General features: G+C 34.0%; 1 protein-coding gene across 1 annotated transcript in view; it reads right to left on the reverse strand.

Annotated features, from left to right (window-relative positions):
• Positions 1 to 18,575, reverse strand: part of IL1RAPL1 (interleukin 1 receptor accessory protein like 1) — a 1,256,301-nt gene that overhangs the window by 301,868 nt on the left and 935,858 nt on the right. Inside the window, exon 7 of the mRNA XM_072818101.1 lies at positions 12,648 to 12,722. Within this exon, the coding sequence (XP_072674202.1) occupies positions 12,648 to 12,722 (75 nt within the window). The remainder of the gene's footprint in view (positions 1 to 12,647; positions 12,723 to 18,575) is intronic.

Consider the following 18,575-nt stretch of genomic DNA (forward strand, 5'->3'; position numbering starts at 1 on the left):
TCTCTAATTAGTAGCAAATCCTAATAAACAGAACTGGAGTGATAATACATTATTCATGGAGAATAAAGAAGAGTTTTTTTTCCTCAAAAAATAATCATTACAAATTACATTTATATCTAAAAAAATCTTTGTGTAAATCCTTCTATAAATATCATATGTGATATATAATTCTGAAGCAAATATCCATACTACTTAATAACAAGCTGTACATAACAAGTAGATTGCATAATAGTCTAATTGCATCTCAAGTAATTTTAGCCAAAATTAGGAACATTATTCAGAAAGTATTTAAAAATTTAATTGATGAATTAAAGATCTTAAAGTTGCCAAGATAACTGACATTATCAAATCAGAAATGTACATGCATCAGAAACACTAAAATCTTTCTTTTAAGAAGAGAAAACAAAAACACGTACTCTACTTTCCCTAAGCGATTTCACATAATGGCTTCTTACTGAAGATTTGTTGTAATAATCTCAAGTTTTCTTAAAACTCATTGTATTTTAAGTATCTTATTTCTAGTGATGGCTTGATGTGACAGGATGCATTCAATTTAATTTTTCCAGAAAAGCAATGCACTTTCTTTTGTTCTCTTCCTACTCAAAGACCTGCCAAGTTTCTGTAAACACAATTCTGCAGCAAGAAAGTGTGAGATGGGTGCCCTGCTTTTATTAAACTAGAAACAAAAATTCTCTGAGATTGAGAAAGCTTATAGCCTGCTTTTAAATTTGAGGAGACCATTGTGAGGAAGTCAGAGGGGAGAGGGAATCACTGATTCTTCTGGAATCCGAAGGAGCCTGAAGTATTTCTCCCCCTTCTTGCCAAAAGTGGAAGTGGGAGACATCTGCTGACCAGACCATTGGCCCAAGACACTTCAATACAGCTGAATTTTGGAAGGAAAAGCTCTGATAAACTATTTCTTTGATCTTAAAAAAATTATTCAAGTGGATAATACATATTATAACTAGATTTTATAAACTTTAACTAAGAAATTTTAAATATTCCTTACTGTTTCTGAGAAAGTAACTTTGGCCTTGTGTGCAGTGAATTGGAAAAGAGGTCTCATCATGGGAGTTTACCGTGAGGCTCAGGTTTTAAAGCATTCTAGATATTCTATACATTGGGCTTATCTTCCATGTTCTGGAGTATATCATTTAGGCACATCTTAAAAGGTGAATGTTTTGGCATTCAGAAGGTAACAAACATTATATGGTCTCATTCATTCGGGGAATATAAAGAATAGTGAAAGGGATTATAGGAGAAAGGAGAGAAAATGAGTAGGAAATATCACTGAGGGAGACAGAATATGAGAGACTCCTAACTCTGGGAAACGAACTAGGGCTGGTGGAAGGGGAGGTTGGCGGGGGGTGGGGGTGACTGGGTGACAGGCACTGAGGGGGCACTTGATGGGATGAGCACTGGGTGTTATTCTGTATGTTGGCAAATCTAACTCCAATAAAAAAAAGAAACAAATTTTGTTCAATTGGATAAAAATAAAGAACAATTCCAACAGTTTTTTTTAAAGAAGGTAACAAATAAAATTACATTGTATATACTTTCATATTAAAAAGAAAAACTTGGGCAGTCTGGGTGGCTCAGTGGTTTAGTGCTGCCTTCGGCCCAGGGCCTGATCCTGGAGACCCGGGATCGAGTCCCACGTCGGGCTCCCTGCATGGAGCCTGCTTCTCCCTCTACCTGTGTCTCTGCCTCTGTGTGTGTGTGTGTGTGTGTGTATGTGTGTCTCTCATAAATAAATAAATAAAATCTTTAAAAAACAAGAAAGAAAAAGTTTACTAAATATATATGAATACACGAAGAAGAAAATTGCATGATCAGCAGCAGAATGATGTAATGCAAAGGGCCATATAAATCCCAGAAGAATCAAAATACAAAATGCTCCCTTTACACTCAGGAATAGGAACATTCATCACAATTTTAGACATGGAAAAACAAAGGACACCACTGACAGTCATTCTATTAGGGGACATTTCAACAAAACCAAGGCAAAGAGAGTATAGTGTCCTACGAAGTGTGTCCCTTACAGCAATTAACTGTCCTGTCATAACTGGACCTGAGACATTCTGGTTCCTCAAATATTCTATCCTACCACATCAATTTTCAAATAATCAGATTGAAATAAAAATACCATTGATTCTGAAGCTGGTGAATATAATTTAATATTTCCTCACAGGAGGCAGAAAGTCACAGTAGGGACAGCAGTTTCAGCTGATAGGTAGGGGGAAGCCAGAAGAAGTGACGGGTGGCTGATCCTTTCCTGGGTTTGGTTAGAAATACCACTTGGAGTTTAATATCGATGACCCTCATTTCAGGAAAATGTAGAAATTTGCACTACCATAGAGAAAAGTTATGGGGGTGCTTATTCAATTACAAAAGGATCCTTAAATAAAATTATTCACCACAGAGTTTCTTTAAATAGCATATTTCCCTTGTGCATATAAATCTTTCATTGATCATTAGCTGTTTAAGAGAGACTGGGGGACAAAGCCTCTTAAAACTGACATATTAAGCCACTACTAATGAAAGATCAATCAAAAACGAAAGGAACACTTCTCTGAAGTTATGATGATTCAATTTACCCACAAATCTGTAGGAACATATGAAGTTGGTAGAGTAAGGTATGTCTACAATGCTAAGTGTTTTAACATTAAATCATAAAATACTGGTATTCTGTTTTCATAATCATATTCAAGCAGAAGTTATTTTTCGTGAAGAGTCTGCATATAATTTAGGAATGCTCAGTTATTTAGCCAAAATTCAAGAGGAAATTTATGGATGAACATTTCTCTTTATATTCAAATTTTAAATGATGTGGGTCTTTTAATAGTTTCTATTCTAATGAACATTAGTCATGTGGTACATACTTTTATTCTGAAACCTCTTTCAATATTCTACACCATAATGTCTTCGGATAGGTTTATTTCTGATAAATTGGCATTTACTTTGCAAATTCAGAAGGAGTTCTTGTTAACATAGGATACTCACTGCATGTTTCTATGCTAGTAAATTTCAATCATTACGAATGACTCAGAAAGCTTTGTGATAACGGTGCTTGTCAGTATTTTTCTGTAAAATGAATATGACTGTCGCCAAAACCTTCAGGAGGAACTTGACAGGCAAAATGGCTTGATGTTCTGTTTTGTAAGTTCTCATGTCCTTTGTCTTAAGAGATATTATATCTGAATTTCTTTAGTTTAGAAAAATAATGTTTTTCAATCTTACTTTCGTCTTGATGGTTATTTATAAATTTGTGTGGCTTAGTGTCCATTACACGGTCATTTTTTTTTAAAGAATGGGAATCATTTTCTTCTGTCAGAACTATGTACTTACTATATGCCTTTGGGTAGACTTGTTAAAGAAGTAATCTAAGTAATCTAAGTAATCTAAGATCAATAATTTCTTTAGGATATAATCTAATGTAAGTAGAAAAATTTAATATACATATTATGTTAAATAATAGAAGTAGAAATTAATTTTCTAAAATATTATCCATCCTACAATGAAGCCCATGTCTGATGCCACAGTATGACACTCTAGTAAGAATATAAAGATGATCCAATAATCACTGGCATTCAGAATGCACTTCAGGAATCTTCTATATACAGCATTCAATATATAGCATTAAAATATCTCAACTGCTAGCGGCAAACACATATTGACTACTTAATATATACCAGGCAATGTACTAATCTTTACATGCATTATCTCATTAAATACCCACATTAACTCCAAAGAGGTAGGTCTTATCATAAGTTCTTTTTTTGGAAAATTAGGGCTGCTTGTTCAAGGTTATACTAGTAGTAAGTGGCAGAGCTGGACTGTCATCTAGGTCTGTGTGACAGAATGACCTGAACTGGGGACCAGAGCCATATGTTTCCTTTTTATTATAACCAAAATAATTGAACAATAACAATACCACCAGGAAGAATAAGAAAAAAGAAGGAGAAGGTGAAAACCATGATGATGATAACAAATTTGTTTTTGTAAAATTTGTGATGTAAAAACATACATTAAGGGCAGCCTGGGTGGCTCAGCGGTTTAGCGCTGCCTTCAGCCCAGGGCCTAATCATGGAGACCTGAGTCGAGTCCCACATCGGGCTCCCTGCATGGAGCCTGCTTCTCCCTCTGCCTCTCTCTCTCTCTCTCTCTCCTTCTCTCTCTCTCCCTCTGTCTATCATGAATAAATAAATGAAATCTTTAAAAAAATACATTAATTTTTTTGTCTCTGTTTTCTCATCAGTTAAAGGGAAGATTTGGCTTGATAACTATCAAAGCATCTCCACTTTCTAAAGCTCCTAAATTTAGAGTTGTGAAGAGTTACTCATATCTGGTTACTTAGGGGGTCAGCAACACATAAAATAGTACTCAGTGCTGTAACAGAAGAGTAATCTGCATGATTTGTGTCCAACAAACTAGACCAGAACTAGATCCAGAGCTGGGGATTTCACTGGACTTTCTGCACTGGTTTTGTAACAACACTCTTGGACCTATTCTTTCTTCCCATCTTTCTTCCTCGTTTTGACCCTTTTCCAAGGTAAGAACAAGCAGGTGTACTTTATTGTCTTTATTCCAGTTTTTAATGCATTTTAGCTTCCAGATTTTCAGATATCAGTGACCTATAGCTACCGTTCTAACCTCCATCTCCATCTTTCTTAACCTGTCATAGCATTAGGCCTTGAATGGTTAACAACTCAAAAGGAAGTTCGACTTCTGCTTAGATAGGCATTTTTTGATGCAAACATTCAAGCTGCATTTTTACCCAGCCTATTCCTCTTCTCTAGCACTAAAGAAAGACTTTGATTTTGAAATCTATGAGATTCATATAAGTTGGGTCATATAATGATCTAAGAATACTAAAACTAGTTTCCATTTGTTGATTTCTCGTTTGCTTTATGATATGAAGTATTAACTAAATACTAATATAAAAATATTCTTCCTCAGGTTACAATCATGATCTTTAAGGGGCTTTTGGATTCAAAAGTAAGATATCAGACCACAACAGCTGTCAAGAGTTATTACTTTCATTTATCATGTCATGATAAATCTGGAGTGAGTAGAACTGAATGTCATCAGTTTATATAATTATAATACCAGTCTTTATTTGCTTTTATATGCTTTAATTATGATATCTATTTGTCCAAAAGCTCCAATTTATGTCTAACAAGTGTTATGCCAGGCAACAGAACTATGCTGATCTGCATATCTTTCTCAAGTGGGCAACAAGTACATCATTTTTCATCTAAAACTTGGACTTTGGATACACATGTTTTTATCCAGAGTGAAAGGAAGGTTTACAGTTTTTTTTATATAAGTTTGTCAGTGAAAATAAGCCTTGTACTTTCCCTATATGGCAGTAAAAACAAAGTCAACAACATTACATTTGTTCCCAACAACCAAGAGTGACTGTGGATGGAAAAATCCAGTCATTGTTTCCTTCCCTCCTTCTTGGAAAGCAAGGTCATATTTGCATCACTTGCATGACTTAGCAACAGAGCATTTTTTAGCATCAACAGTATTATATGCCACTTACAGGATGAGGTATCATATTCAACACACAAATTGTTTTGTTTCTAGGATACTGATATTAAGTACTTCCCTACCTGAAAAAGAAACAAAGAAGCTTTCCAATTTTAGAAAGATAGAGTAGTGACTATTCAGAGAAGGTATGCTTTGTTTCAAGCTATTAAAATACATACCCAGATAGCAAATGTCAGATAATAATTCCCTATGGGGTTTCCTTTGATTAAAATCTCAATTAGTGTATTTGTGGTAAAACATTCCAGACACAATATATTTATACACAGCTCCAGGATATAAGGCTCCCAGTTATGGAATGAGTAAATTATGGTAATAAAAGATACCGCACAGAGAATAGAGTCATTGGTATCAGAATAACATCATATGACAGATGATAGCTACACTTGTGGTGAACATATAGCATAATATATTGAGTTGATGAATTACTATATTATATTCGTGAAACTAATGTAATAGCTTGTGCAAATTATCCTCAAAAAAGCATGAAGTAGGATATGTTTCAATAATTAATTATTTTAGCAACACAGTAAATTAAATGTATAATTTACATAATAAGAAGTTTTCCTTTAAGGATATCAATCAGGATCTATTATATAAGATACAAACATTTTTCCCTCAGCCTACTTGAAATTTAAAATCCTGCAAACTATAATATGGTATAATAGGGCACAATGTGCTACTCAAGTTCTAGTGTGACACTTTATTTTAATTAGCCCATAGCCAAACTGGATAAAGTTACATGTTATGTGTCTCCCTTTACTTGGACAGATGTCCAAAAATTTGAGGTTTCGATATTGTCATCAACCACTTTCCTCTTCATGTTAACATATGGTGAATCCTTGTTACTTGCTCAGATACAGAAGTGTTTGCTTTTTAACAAACTTAACAAACATTATTAAATATTAAAGAAAAAATAAGAGTGCTACTGGACAGTTTATTCAGTTCAGTCTCACTATTTTCTCTTGCAGAAAATTTAGAGATGTGTGCCCTTTGTGGCATGTATATCTTGTCATTAATTAGTATTTATTGGCATTTCCTGTGCCCAAGGTATATCACAAAATTACTGTGAACTTTATTAAAAAACGTAGAATCTAGAGAAAGTACTCAGTTGAGTATTAGGATAAGCAAGAGAAGAAAATACATAGAGACTAAAGACATTAAATTAGGTTTCCATATTTCATCAATCACAGGTATTTACTAAAATAATCTCCATTTATCTGAAACCCTTAAAATGTGGCTAATTCTGAAAAAAGAGAGGCCACTTGTATGCAATGAGTAAACAGTGAGAGAAAGAGGTTAAGTGGGAAAAGGAAGAAGTAATTCTGACATCAAAGGAAACTGAGTTTTCCTTCAAAAGCACTATGTTACAAAGATGTATCATTTTATTAATCTTATCAAAGATTGAAAAGTTATCAAACTCATTAGAACTCTAAACTCTAGAGCCTGTTAGAACTAATAAATGAATTCAACAAAATTTAAGGATACAAAATCAATACACAGAAATTTGTTGCATTTCTATACATTAATAATTAACTATCAGAAAGAGAAATTAAGAAAACTATCCCCAAACTGGGTATTATATGCAACTGAACTGATAAATCATTGAACACTACATTTGAAAGTAAATATGTACTTATGTTGGCTAACTGAATTTAAATTAAAAGAAAAGAAAACAATCCCACTTACAATTGTATTAAAAAGAATAAAATTCCTAGGAATAAATTTAACTAAGGAAGTGAAAGACGTGTATATTGGAAAATGTAAGAAATTAATAAAATAAATTGAAGAAGACAAAAATAAATGAATAGATAAATAAAAAGCTATTCCATTCTCATGGATTGGAAAAATTAATATTGTTAAAATCTCAAAACTACCCAAAGTAATATACATATTTAATGCAACTGCTATCAAAATTCCAAAGGTATTTTTCACAGAAATAGAATAAACAATCCTAAAATTTGTATGGAAACATAGAAGACTACAAATAGCCAAAGCTGTCTTGATAAAGAATAAAGCTGTAGACATCATGCTAATTTATTTCAAACTATATTATGAAGTTATAGTAATTAAAAAGTAGGTATTGGCATAAAAACAGACATACAGATCAATGGAAAAGAATAGGCTTGAAATGACCTCACACATAACTTGTCAATTAATTTATGAAGAAAGAGCCAAGAATATACTATGGGAAAAAGACAGCCTCTTTAATAAGTGGTGTTGGGAAAACTGGACAGACACAAGTTAAAGAATAAAAGTAATACTAATACCAAAGACAAACATTAACTCAAAATGGATAACCAAATTGAACGTAAGACTTAAAACCATAAAACTTCTAAAGAAAAACATAGGCTGTAGCTCCCCGACATCAGTTTTGATATGGAACTTTTGGATCTGACTCCAAAAGCAAAAGAAACAAAGGCAAAAATATAAAAGTGGAATAACGTCAAACTAAAAAACTTCTGCATGACAAAGGAAGCCACCAAAAAAAAAAAAAAAAGGCCACCTAATGAATCAGAGAAAATAATTACAGATTATGTATCTGAGGAGCTAATATTCACAATACACACACAAAAAACTTAATAACAACAACAAAAATGCCCCCAATCTGATTTAAAAATGGACAGAAGACCTGAATAGACATTTTCCAAAGAAGGCATACAAGTGGCCAACAGGAACATAAAGGGATACTCAGTGTTATTAATCATCAGGGAACTGCAAATCAAAACCACCCTAAGATATCACCTCACACCTGTCAGATAGCTATCATCAAAAAGACAACAAATAATAAATGTTGGAGAGGATGTGGATAAAAGGGAACCTGTACATCCGTGATGGGAATATAAATTGGTGCAACTACTACAGAAAACAGCATGGAGGTCCCTCAAAAAATTAAAAATAGGACTATCATATGATCCAGCAATTCTACTTCTAGGTATTTATCTGAAGAAAATGAAAACACTAATTTGTAAATATATATATATATTATATATAATTTGTATATATATATATATATATATATATATATATATATATATATATTGTTTTCAATAGTCAAGATGTTGAAACAACCCAAGTGTCCATCAGTGGATGAATGGATAAAGAAGATGTGGTGTGTGTGTATAGATACAGATATAGATATAGACATAGATATAGACATAGACATAGATTAGATATAATTTATCTACAATAAGATACTATTCAGCCATAAAAAAATCGAAATCTTGGACTTTGTGACAACCTGGATGGACCCTGAGGGTATTAAGCTAAGTGAAATAAGTCAGACAGAGAAAAACAAGTACTGTATGTTCTCTCTTACATGTAGAATCTAAGAAAAAAACCCAAAACGAAACAAAAAACAAGTTCATAGATTCACTGAACAGATTGGTGGTTGCAAGAAGTGGGGGGCTAGAGAGTGGGAGAAATGGATGAACTTTTTTTCTTAGTTTAAACAAGTTGAATTTAAACATTTTAAAAATTTGTTATATACATCTGGTGAGAGTTTATACAACGTCTTTGGTAAGAATTTTGAAAATACAGCAAGAAATTTATATAAAATTATTTACTTTTACCTATTATTTTCCCTTTTCAGAATCTGACGTGTTGAAATAATTATAAAGTCAAAGGAAAATGTTTAAGTAAAGAGCACTGCATCATTACTTATGATGATGAACTATGGAAAAAATTTCCAGCAATAAATATATATGAAATTACAGGACACTCATGGATATCATGTAGCCATTAAATGGATATTTTCTGAGAAGATTTAATAGAGGTAGATTCATTCCTGTATTTCTCCAAAATTTCTACCATTAACCTGTACAATTATTTTTTAAGCAAAAAACAAAACAAAACAAAACAAAAACAAAATTTAAATGCAGTGATACCCTTATGTAAATGAGTAATTAAAGGGAATTTTCAGTCGATTCTAAGTTATAAAATATAATGTGTCTCACTAGGTCAATAGTGGGATGAATTTCTACTCTGTGGAAGTCTGGTAACAATGAATATAACATTCTCTGTTCTGGAAGGTTCTGAAAATGGGTTCCTGGCCATAACAAGGTCGCATCTCTGACTGACTCTCAGGGATCAAGCTGAACAAGACTAGAGTGTCTGTCTTTTAATTCTCTTGACTACTACAGCCTTAAAGGACTAAGTCAGGCTCACCTCTTGAACATATTTTCAGAACTGTACAGCAAGATTTCTGGAATTTTATCCAAGAAAGTGCTGTCCAGACATTTCTGGATATTTTAAAGTTATTTAAAGAGGACGAAGTTCTTTTTTTCATATTGTGAAAGAACACATTGATGCCACTTAAAATGGAAGTGCTAGGGTGTAACCACCTTAAAATTGATTAAAATTCAAACCCACCAATTTACATATTTTATATGCATTGAGTTACTCTTATATATTTTGTCCCCAGTACTTCTGCTATTTTGTGTCTTTTGCTTTCTACACTGGAATAGTTTAAATGATTACTATCAGAATCTTTCCAGTTTTGAGAAGATGAAGGAACTGGAGAAAAAGGAAGCCACAAGGGATATGGAAAGGGAAAGGTGGGCACAGCCAGCAAATGGCAGATAAAGGAGAATATGGCGATGAAGACAAATCCATGTATTTCATGATTTTATCTAGGACATTATTATTGTTATATATTTACAGACAAACTGGAGAGCTGATGGATTTACAGTTACCATGGTCAGATGGATGTGTGTATAACTTTGCTAGGATGTTCAAGTTAGGTCACCAGACATATACCAACTTGGCTTTGTGTAGTTATTGATTATTGTTCTTATACTATAGTTCATGTGGTAGTTTTATTATCCTCTAAGGTCAATCCTCATTTAAGGACAAGGTTGAGTCAGATACCTGACCTCTTGGCCAATGTGACTATTGGAGATTCTCACCTTATCCTAAGAGTAGGTACCACTTACAGGCTGTCCATCACTGGTCCTGGCCAGTCTCCTGACTCCCACCAGAGGAAACTTCATTCAGTTCCCTTTTCTTAAGATATAACACATTTGACCTTGAATTTGATAGCTTTTTCAAGCCTGGAAAGGCAAAGATTAAATCCCTAGGAGTTGAAAAATCAAAGTTCACTTTGTAGAAAACAAATATATTTTAGGCATGTGGAGTCCTTTTGTTTGGTCCTTAATATTATTTCCTATTTTCACTTACCTTTTGATCAGCTGTTCACCTACCCCAATACTATTGCAGTAACAATACTAACAGGGTAGTTTTTTCAAATCAATTATTGCTCCAAAAATTCAAGGATTAAGGTTAAATTTCTTTAGTTAGTAAGTGATTTATCCTATACACTGAGAGTTGGAATCAGAAAATAAAATGAAACAAAAGTTGTTTAAAAGAATCCAAATCCCAGGTTGATGTCTCTAGTTTGTTACTTAAAGAGAACTCATGTTCCTTTTGGTGGAGGTAATAAAGGAGTTATAGTACTTCTCAGAGAATTTTGCTAACACACATGCCCATATTTCCTCAAATGAATATACAGTTGTAACTTCCAATCTGCATAAGAAATTTTCATAATTTCAAATCTATTTGATTAGTCTTTATAATTTTTGTTCAAGAAAAATTAATTTTTTAAAAGGAAAGCTTTATGAATTATTCCATTTTGTATAACACTTTAGTACAATGTAGAGAGCAATAGATAATATAAGAAAACCTAAAGGGCAATCCTCATAGTATTCTTTTAATTATGTTGTCAAGTAAAAAGGCACAATTTCATTTTCACTATGTTCACTACTGACAACTGGTACCATAAACTTCTTTTCCACGATGTATATAGTTTTGTATAACTCCTTAGAAATACGTCTTCCTAGAAGTTATTGAAAGGTGTGTATAAGTGTGGCCACTTAGAATTTGCATTTCAACATTTTCTCAGGAAGTAGCAATAAAATCTAATATACTTCAATATACCATAACATGAGTAAAGAGTACAATGCAATTTTAATATATCTCTTTGTTTCATATATAGTACAGTTTAATGATGTTTGTGGTCTTCTATTTCAAAATAATGACAATTAGAATACCACTTACATGTATATGGCATCAATTCAAAGGCTTGGGTTTACTGTCAAAGAAGCATATTGATACCCTGACTTGTATAAGTCTTGCATATGTTCATGACTTAAAGTTAGTAAATATTTCCAATGTTAGAAATCTGGTGACTATAGTAATTTCATAGGTTCTAAGACCATATCTTTTTGCACTATAAATTTGAATACACTATTATTAAAGGTGATCACATCTGTAATCTTCATTTTGAACATGACTTACAATTTTAATCCAAATTTTCACTCGCCAAACAATAATAGCAATGATAACTTAAGGGATGGGCTATCAATTGTATATAATAGAGTATTTCTACTGTCAAATGGTGAGTATAGGAAAAAAATTCCTTAACAAACATGAATATATGGTTAAAATTATACTTAAAATTATACTGAATATAGATACATCACATTCAGAAATTCTAGACTGAGCTCTAAGATAACTATGTCAGAATTCTGACTGTATACAACTGGATATTTTTACCAAAGCAATTTTGTCTATGTTCTTGCGTTCCAAACCTATTAGTCCTTTAACCAAGCCACCTGCTCACATATTTATTAAAAATAAAATAGCATAATTCCTTTATATTTGATTAGATAAAAATGATTTTTAACTGTAATGGCGACACTTAATGAATCTGTATCTTTTCTCCTAATATGCAAAAATTGTATTTTAATGTATTAATGGTATATTATACCTCAAAGAGTTCCACACTGCCTGTTGTAAAACCAATTCAAGCCTTATAAAATGACAATATAATGCCATCAGTAAAATCTTCAACCCATCTCATTTCCTAACAACCATCTGAAAAACACACAAGTCTTTATATGCGTATGTCCAGGTTGGTCCTAATGCACACACTGTGGGGGATGGAATGGGCCATGTTTGCTGGGATTTCCTAATTTTGCTCCCTTTATATACACATAGGTTTGGCTTAGAGGATGACATCAGGTTACAATCTAGGCTTATTAACTGTCAGAATGTATTGAGAAAAGGATATTAACCAGAATTAAAGAATTACTCACCCAGCTGAGTCTCCTGAATTGTCAGTTTACTTTCCATAGGATACAAAAGCTTGGGTGGCTTATCAGTCAGAGGTGCTGAAAAACAACAACAATACAGACTTCTAGTTATACTGCATGAGCTGAATGATGCACAGTTTTATTTTCCCAAATATTTTTTTTATTCTGAGAGCAGTGTGTCAAAGCATTCTACCAAGTAATGACTTACATATTGCAGGTAGTACCTTCAGGCGAGCTAAAAAGCTATTAGATTGTACATGAGTCAAATATAACACTTCCAAATTGATAGTCACATGAGACTGTTGAAGTAAGAATCAGGATTGGCCAGTTTGTAAGAACATATGACAGTGCTTCATCAAATATTTTCAATTTGCACCTTGTTTTCCATTTTAAAAGCTACTCTATATTTTCTCTGTGTTAATTAAAATTAAACATTTGTGACAATTTGGGGGACATAACGTTGTCTTATTCTCCTTAATCCCTTTCTTAGTTTCCATGCTCTGGATCACACTGCCTCAAAACTCATAACTTAATAAGAAAAGTAAGTATTTCTTATACACAGTCACTAAATGGGATAGCAATGTGGCATTTAATTAGTCCAAGTATAAGCTGCGTGCTCAAACATGCACACAGGTATTCACCAAGATAATATTTTAAATGATACTTTCCATTTACTCAAAACTCATTATTACTATTACTGATTACATTTTGTAGCATTTATTGCTAATTTGCATGATGTACTTGCTTTGATTTTTCAGCTTCCACATATTTCTGCTCTGCGCTCTTATCAATTTATCAGTTATCAGCCTACAGATCTAAGAGTTCACTATTAAGCCGCTTGAAGATAGATTTCCTACTGCAAACCTCATTCCTAGCTAAACTAGACTGTCTGGACTTTAGACAAATAGGCAGTTCTCCTTCATTAAGCCTCCTTCCCCACCCTCTCTGATTGAATCTCCAAGGTCCCTTGAAACCCATCACTGCAACCTTCACTCTGTAACAAGTACAGAAATGATCAATTAAGGATTTTTGAACTAAATGTTTTCACTTCGAGGGCTTTATTCCTTCCTTGCCAGGAGAACATGCCAGTTTGGGGGATAACTGGAAGGCTGATCTACACAACAGTGCCAGGACTTGGCCACATGTCCTTATCACCAAAGGATTCGAGAATTCAATCTGCCTCGACAGCTCACCTTCATCTCTCTTTAACAGAAAACACAGTCAGTACAAATGAATCATGCATCCCCAACATAGAAAAACAGGGATGAATTTTAAGAGTCCTAGTTTCAGACATCAACCTCACATAGGATCAATAGCTTTCATTTGTAACTAATTGAATGCATTATTCATTCATCTTCGTTAGCATTTAACACAGTGATAGAAAAGAAGGGAAAAGGAAAGTTGGGATAATGGAATGAGATAAATCACTCTGAAATTCTTCTCAAAGATTTGACATCTCTGATTAACCTTACTCTTATTTCTTGCCTGAAGTGAGATTAACAGATTTTTATTCTCCCACCAGCTAAATAAACAGATTATTCAATAAATATTGGCAAAATAGTTCACCATTAATGGGTAGGTCAAAAAGCCACATTTCCTAGGATCAGGTTCTCATATGATTTCAGTGAATTTCAAAAGCAACTATGGTACCAAAATAACTGGCTTATTCAGTAAATTAACTCAATTTATAAAATTTTGTGATTATGTAGTTACAAGTAGACAACTCAACAGTTTGTTGCAGAAAGCAGCTGAGAGAAATATTCTCTGTTCAAACACATCCCACACTGATTTCTAGTAAGAGAAAAAAGCTGTAGAGAAAGATAATAAAATGCAAATGTAGCACATTATTTCAGAAACATAAAGAGGTTTTGTGGTTCTCCACCTCAACCCACCACCCACCCTGTGGCATAATGTTATATCTTTAAGACCTTTCATATTACTCTCTATGTGATGACTCCAAGTTAGCAGAGGAATCAAAGAAAGTGGAGCCAGAGAAAATTATATGCTTATTAAGTCCTTTGATTTTTAAATTGTGTTCCCTAAAGCCCTATAATTTCCATAGTGTCCCTCTAGGCAGGTGAAGTGAAGATTGAGATAAAGGGTGGTCCATGCATGGCTTGACTTGTTGTACCACCCATCCCTCTAAGGACAAAAGGATCTTTACCTTTATTCATCTCATACATCAGTATTTCGCCTAAGATTTTTACCCCCCAAAATTCAGTTCAACTCAACTGATGTATATGGAACACTATAATGTGCTAAGCATTGTGATGGGGGTTCAGGATATCTCTGGTTTCTGCCCTTATATTTTACAATAATCAGAAGTTAAAAAATGAATTAAAAATCTGGGCTGATTGAACTTCCTTGTTTTAGAGATACAGGATCTGAGGTGCAAAAAGCACAACTGGCTTGTCAAAGGGAACAGAACAAATTGAAGCTAGAATCCTTTCTAGTTCTTTTCACCTAATTATTTGTTACCTGCCCCAAGAAAATTCTGTCAAGCAAGTACGATAGCTTTGTGCAGGGGTCCTCTCAAGGTGTGAACAATCTGCTAGGAGGGCAAAAACGTGCAATTAAGTAACCCTAACCTATGGCAGAGCGCTCTTACTGTGCAGTCTGCCATGTGTATCATGCTTTGATATTATACTCTGACAGTTTATTTATCAGTAGGCATGCTTCTTGTATGACTCACCTATCTTTGCTAAAAGTGAATGGAAACTTCCAGAGAATGCAATAGCTGAACTACAGATCTGACACAATGGCAAAATGACTGTGAAAAGAAGTGACCGTTCAAGCAAAGATGTAGCTCAGCTCTGCAGTCATTTGAGGGGGACCAATTCTGCTGCCACAAATAAAGGATATACACTCAATTATCCATTATTTGGATGTTTTTGATACTTTATGGTGAACATACTTGAATTGAATCGACAGAAGACAGAACTGGCAAACAAATGTAAGAATGTTAATATCCAAACAAAATTAACACACACACACACACACACAAATGCAAAGCCTTCTTTATTTTCTTCATGGGCAAAGGTGGGACTACAAGGAAATTCAAACAAATTGCTTACAATAAAAAAAAAACTAATTAGCATCAGACCATGACTAGACCAACTGACATTTTATTGTCTAGAAAACAACTTGCCTTTTGGGACACTCTCTTTTTTTTTTTTTTTTTTATTTATTTATGATAGGCACACAGTGAGAGAGAGAGAGAGGCAGAGACACAGGCAGAGGGAGAAGCAGGCTCCATGCACCGGGAGCCCGATGTGGGATTCGATCCCGGGTCTCCAGGATCGCGCCCTGGGCCAAAGGCAAGCGCCAAACTGCTGCGCCACCCAGGGATCCCCTAGGACACTCTCTTTCATGCTCTTTCTTCTCTCTCTCTCTCTCTCTCTCTCTCTCTCTCACACACACACACACACACACATGCACACACACACAAAAGACACAAAGACACACTCACTAAACTGAAATTATTGAAAAACTAAAGAAAGTCTGGCAGTAGTGACATGAAACACAGGTTGATTTTAAATCCTAATCATATTTTAGCTACCTAAAAAAAATCCCACAATAATTACAGTAGAAATGTTTTTCTGCTAATTATACATTAAAATATTTCTATGCATTCACCATCTGAAGTATTTTCAAGCTCTCATTTTATTCTTCAGAACATTCTATTGACAACAGTAAAGTTGACATAGTTATTTAAAATAAAAACACACTAGTCTTACAGGTCTATCCCAATTATTAAGATATTCCAATTGACAACAGTGTTCTGTAGAGTAGAAGGAGAATTTTAAGGACATTTGTTTTGCTTACCAGCTGCTAGAGAAACATCTAGAAGTCAGTATATATAAGCTGTATATAGGATTGATTCTTTATCTATGCTAAGGTTCCCTAACTAATCATGAAAGGACACAGTCTCTCCCTTTTTTCCCCATTCCATGTACATTTGGGTTATCAAACACTGAAAAATAGGATCCTAACTTCCAAAAACAAAAGAAACAACAGACCAGGAGCATGAGGCCAGTCTTCTTGAATATTTCTAATGTTCTTACAGAGGAGAGAAAATGTAAAGATATTTAGGAAGAGCATACCTTTCCCTGTTGACCAACTACTCATCTAAAATGTAATTTTAGTTCCTCAAATATTAGTCCCTCAAATACTACTGCGAGTACTCAATAGTTCTTGGATACCTATAATCATGCTAGGACAAAATTTGTACTTTTAAAATCATAGATATGTATTTTATTTTTTTAAAATATTTTATTTATTTATTCATGAGAGACACAGAGAGAGAAAGGCAGAGACACAGGCAGAGGGAGAAGCAGGCTCCATGCAGGGAGCCCGACGTGGGACTCGATCCCAGGTCTCCAGGGTCATGCCCTGGGCCGAAGGAGGCGCTAAATCGCTGAGCCACCGGGGCTGCCCCTAGATATGTACTTTAATTGGTGCTTTTACTACTTTGTTACTTAGAAGCATTATGGTAGAGTAAGAAAGATAATACACTTATTTTTCAGGGAGATATGGGTCTGATAATTCCTGATTCTGCCTTGTTGATTTGGAAAGTTGGAGAAGTTATTTAAACTCTCTGAGTCTCAATCTCCTTATATATAGAATGTGACATAAATAATTTTCCTTTATGGCTGGGTGTGAAGATTAAATAGGATAACAGATTAAGTTCCTGAATATAGCAGATGGAAAATAAATCTGCTCTAATAGTACCCATCAGATACTAGGACAATAGCATTTTACATTCCGTATAGCCTGATAAGAAAAATATTATTGTTTGTAAAACAATGAACTGGATGCTTACCTAAGGATTCAAAAGTATTTAGATCCTTAATTATGAATCATTAATATTTCCTATATTAGTTTCCGTAACAGGAGAACTGACCTATCTTTAAAAACACAATTCAACAAAACCATTTTGAAGACTTTTAGATATGCAAACGGTGTACTGAGATTGCAAAAAACTCGAAGGTGAACAAAACACAGCTTTTAACTCTCACAGAGCTTACAAGCTAGATAAAAATTATATCATAATGAAATTATTCAATTTCAAGGCATTTATGAAGTACTTAGCAATGGTAAGGCTATATTAGAAAGAAAGAGATCAATAAGACATAGAATCATATATAAGAATGTGTGAGATGAGAACGTATATATGATGTACTATGCTGAGTGCTATACTCAGAAGTGATTTCTTTTTGGCCTCATTTAAATCTATCAACTGAATCTGGTCACAAAACAATATTCACAGATTTACAGGGCCTATCATAAAACATGCTTTCATGCTTTGTTGCAGTTCCACCAACCTTCCCCATTTTATAATGGTTTTTGTTTGTTTTGTTGTCTGCATGTATTCTTTTTTTAACTTAAAAGAGTTGGCAAACAACTGCCTATATTCCTAGCTAGTCAAGGTAGTAAGGATTAACCACAGAGCTTTAATGACTCAGAATGGGATTTTATTTCATTTTATTATTTATTTATTTATTTATTTATTTATTTATTATTTTTTTATTGGTGTTCAATTTGCCAACATATAGAATAACACCCAGTGCTCATCCCATCAGTGCCCACCTCAGTGCCCGTCACCCAGTCACCCCTACCCCCCGCCCACCTCCCCTTCCACCACCCCTAGTTCGTTTCCCAGAGTTAGGAGTCTTTCATGTTCTGTCTCCTTTTCTGATACTGAATGGGATTTTAGTTCTGCTTTCTTTGGCCTGGAAATTTTTTAAGATTTATTTTATTTTACTTTATTTTGTTGATTGACTGTGTGAGGCAGGAGGAGGGGCAGAGGAAGAAGGAGAGAGAATCTCAAGCAGACTCCTTCCTGAGTATGGAGCCCAACACAGGGCTCAATCTCATTGACTCTGAGATCGTGATCTATGCCGAAATCAAGAGTCAGATGCCCAATGGATT

This window comes from Canis lupus, chromosome X (assembly GCF_048164855.1).
Source record: "Canis lupus baileyi chromosome X, mCanLup2.hap1, whole genome shotgun sequence".
Taxonomy (NCBI): domain Eukaryota; kingdom Metazoa; phylum Chordata; class Mammalia; order Carnivora; family Canidae; genus Canis; species Canis lupus.